Below are 4,062 nucleotides of genomic sequence, written 5' to 3'. Positions count from 1 at the left end.
TTTCCCTTTTCCATTGCAGAACCAGCTTTCAGAGATCCTTATTAAAAAGAACAACAACAAACCAGCCTCATCAGTTCTTGTGAATTCTGAAGGTCACCAATGTCACCATCAGTTATAATGACACACATCAATCCCCTCTTCACACAAATGGATTTAGAACCTGTTTAAAGGCTAGCATCTCTTGGTGCACTTCACCCCTTCTGCTACCTTCTCTCCACACACATGTGCTCTTCTCCAGCAGCAGCTGTTCGAAGAAATTATGAATTCCATTATTTTTCACCCAGAACAGCTTTGCGGTATATGGAAGAAGCACTGGAGGCTGCAGGCTCATTAGCACAGGATTTGTATTGCCACCTTCCATTTTATTCACCTTCCCAAATTAGGTGAAGCATGCCTGCCCCAAACCTGTGATTTCTGTTTAATTAAAATGCAGGTAGTGGAGTCCCCTGAACTCCAGAGCCCACCACACAATCAGATATGACAGTGACCTGGTAGAATAATGCTCTTGATATAGTGGCTGCTCTAACAGAGTCTTAATTTCAGTTGAGCAGAACAGCACCTCTGGTAGCAGCTGCATTTAGGGCTGGGATGAATATCAGTACCCAGCCTCTCGCTGAACACTTACTGCCTTCCCAATCAAAGCCGTCATCCCTGACAGCTGAACTGTTAAACGAATTAACAAGGCGAGAAGGGGGCTTGCCCACGGGGCTGTGACTCCCTTCCGAATTTCTGCAAGTGGTGGCTTTCAATTTTTCTGTCATTTGTCGGGAGATGCACATGGTTCTCTAATGAGCAGGGCAGAGCTGCAGCCAGCTCTAAAAAGGCGATGTTATGAGGATCTTCTGGTCTGTGGAGGAGAGGGATCCAGATGCTTGAGGCAGGTGGGGGAAGGACACTGGCTCTGTTCAGACCGAACGGGCAGTGCATCCTTCCCGGCTGCACGGAGCGCAAGGACTCCCAGCCTGCTCTCCTGACATGGGGAAGAATTGCTCTCCACACCAGTGACTTTTGCAAACCTCCAGGCAGATTGCAAAATGGAGACCTTGCCAGGGCTTTGATCTTATGGACTACTGTAACAAGAAAAAGCTTTTGCTCTACATGTAGGAAAAAAACCCCATCAAACCAAACCAAAAAAACCAAACACTCACATCCAGCTCCTTTATTCACCAGGCAAGGCAGGGTACCGAGGTCCGTTACTTGAGTCTGCAACGTTGCCTACCAGCAGGTTGTTCTCTCCCAGAATTTCCCCTGCCCATCACTCAGAGGCAAGACCTGAGTGCTCGGGCTGCCCGAGGAGGCTGTTGGCTGGGGTACAACCCAATGGCACTCCAGGGCTCAAGAGAAACTCCCCATTTGGGTGCTTTTTACTTGTTTGATTGGCAAAACTGCCAGAAGGTTGGTTTTAATGGCTTTTTTTTTTTTTTTTTCCAAGTTTGTCAGGGGCTCCATTGCCTACTGGAGCTTTTATTGTAAAAACCCAGATACAATGATAGGAAAATCTTCAAATTTAACAGGGGAGAGTGCAAGAGGGAAAGAAGGAATTACAGACACTCCTCCTTTTGCATCGCTCCTCTGGCTGCACCAGACACAGAAGGCGAACAGCACATCAACCGTCAGTAGTATTTCCAGGTGCCCCACGCTGTATGAAACACCCACCAGAACTGCACAGAATTGGGTATTTTGACTGAGGTGGCCTAAACCCAGCACATTTCCCCAAAGGCACATGCTGTATATTCCTTTTTTTACAACTGAGAGAAGAATGTTCTCGCACCTACCAGAATTACTGCAACGCTTACGGCAGAACGAAGCACCGTTTAAGAGCACTGAGACGTAAGTTATCTGGGGCCTTCAGATCGGCGACCAGTCCTCTTCAGTCATTTTGTGTTCAGTGCTACGCCTGTGTTGTCAGTGCTTGTTGTTTATTGGGAAGGTTTTCTCTATTTTTAACATGGGTGCCCCATTGCTGAAGCTAAGCAGACCCATTTTTTCCAGCTTGCTTCTTAACTGCTTTTACCATGGGTAAGAACATCAAGCAAACAATAACAACAAAAACTTGTATTTCCACAGCACACTTTTAACCCAAAGGTGCCACAAATCAATTTAAAACTTAAATTGCAATACCAGCTCCAATCACTTTACTCACAGTATAAATCACAGCCAGTTCTGGAGGTGGAAGAGGCAGTTATATAACAAAGCGTAATAACTTCACACAACAAGAGTGAAAATCGGCAGGAACATCCTACGTTCATCATTTCTACCACATGAACCTGGATTGTCCCTAACCAGAGGTAAATCCAATATCTCTAAAAAACCACCTGAGTCACGATACAACTTCAGATAGACCAGCCTTGCCTGTGAAAGAAGGTCTCCTGGATATCTCTGTTTCCTCCCAAGTTTGGGTCCTTCCATTGCCCTGTTCCCTGTCTGAGTTACGGTAAGGAAGACCTGGACCGTGCGATTAAAAGACACAATATAACAGCATTTCATTGGCTTTCCCCAGCTGATTTTTTGTGCTGTATATGTGTGTATAAATGCATGTGCCGGTTCCATTTGCAGCGGTGAGATATTTAGCTCTGACACAAAAATGTAATTTGAAGCTAGATACAGTTGGCTCCACTTGGGGCATTCTTTGCTGCAGTTGCAGAAGTAAGTTGGAGCAGCAACAAACTAGAAAAAAATGTAAATATTGCCAGCTGTCTCTCCAGAACCATGCTGCTGTGATTAATTTATGATGTTTTCAGAGAAAGATAGCGAATGTTACACCATATTTGAAAGGAAAAGGTTAAGTAGAGTTTAAAAAAATGTGCTTTGCTTAGTTTTGAGCAATAGAATATTTAATGAATAATAACAAAACGAATTAGTGCTGCGTTTCATAGCTTCTACATCCTAGCCTTGAGACAGAAGAACAAAAGTGTAATCAGATTCATTCACGGCGGCAGACTGAACAACAGGAGGGTGCATGTTGCCTATTCTTGTTCTAAGCTTCAAAAGATGCTGCTGCAGAAACTGATACCATAACTAACAACTGTTTCAGCGCCAGCCTCTCTCCAGCTGGGGTCACCATAAATATGGCACTGCCGTCGTGGCTCTGAAGAAGACATCAGCCATTCCAGTCCCCCGCTTCTCAGCTAGAGTTACTGAAAAGAACAGACCCAGCTGCGGGTTATCTGGGCTCTGCAAAACCACCTGTTTCACAAAGCATTCAAAGAAATGTCAACTGTCTCGACCCGATTTCCACCTCCAGCCTTCCAATGGAGGGATTTTAAAATGATCAGCAAGTTGCATTTCATAAATACAGCCTGGATTCATGCACTAGATCCACGATAAGTAAAGGCATGAATAGTGCCACTGACCCTTGACTTCTGTAGAGGCTGGATGCAGCTATAGAGGCTGCATGTTCCTGAGAGTAATCATCATCCGTGCCTCCAAAGCTCCATCAAACCAGAATACACAGTGTCTTCTTGACTTCAAGAGCATAAAAATACAGCAAGGTGTCATGCGCAGGCAATGTTTCTACACAGAGAGCTATAAAATAAAAGAACTAGTTTTCCAAGTCTCCCTTGTTTTGTAGTTTTGTTTCTTTTCCCTTGTGGCTTTCCTGTGCTCCACTTTTCACTTCTTTAACTTGAGTCAATTTTTCCCTCAAGCTAATCTGGTATGAACAGTCATCCTCCTGCAACTCCAAAAATATTTTTTCTTCTTTCTTTCAAATGCTCTTTCTCCCCTTGTTCGCATAGACCAACTGGCTTTCAAATGGCAAGAAACTCAGTGCCAACCTATTGCACGAGAGGACACTAAAAAAAAAACCTGTTAGTGATCATAACTGGGGAATTTTTCAAGTAATCTCATTCCTGGACAAATATAAAATATTATCTGGAGAATACTAAAACATGCTGGAAAAAAAAAAAAAAAAACAAAAAACTAATTTTCCTTTTACCTACCTGCTTCTCCCACAAACACTTCCACTGGTGTGCTGGTAGGGCTCTCGCCAATTACATTATATGCTGTCATTAGTACTTCATATCTCTTGTATTTCTTCAACTCTGAAAAAGTAAAATATAA

At 43.6% G+C, this 4,062-nt stretch overlaps 1 protein-coding gene across 1 annotated transcript in view; it reads right to left on the bottom strand.

The window, feature by feature from the left end:
* The window catches only part of LOC104168102 (protein sidekick-1-like), a gene marked incomplete at its 5' end in the record, with an annotated part of 43,301 nt that extends 39,254 nt beyond the window's left edge, over positions 1-4,047 (bottom strand). Inside the window, one exon of the mRNA XM_009708560.1 lies at positions 3,942-4,047. Coding sequence (XP_009706862.1) covers positions 3,942-4,047 — 106 coding nt within the window. The remainder of the gene's footprint in view (positions 1-3,941) is intronic.
* Between the last annotated feature and the right edge of the window lie 15 nt (positions 4,048-4,062).

Source organism: Cariama cristata, unplaced genomic scaffold (assembly GCF_000690535.1).
Source record: "Cariama cristata isolate BGI_N322 unplaced genomic scaffold, ASM69053v1 scaffold31319, whole genome shotgun sequence".
Lineage (NCBI taxonomy): Eukaryota > Metazoa > Chordata > Aves > Cariamiformes > Cariamidae > Cariama > Cariama cristata.
This window is presented reverse-complemented; position numbering and strand designations above follow the sequence as displayed.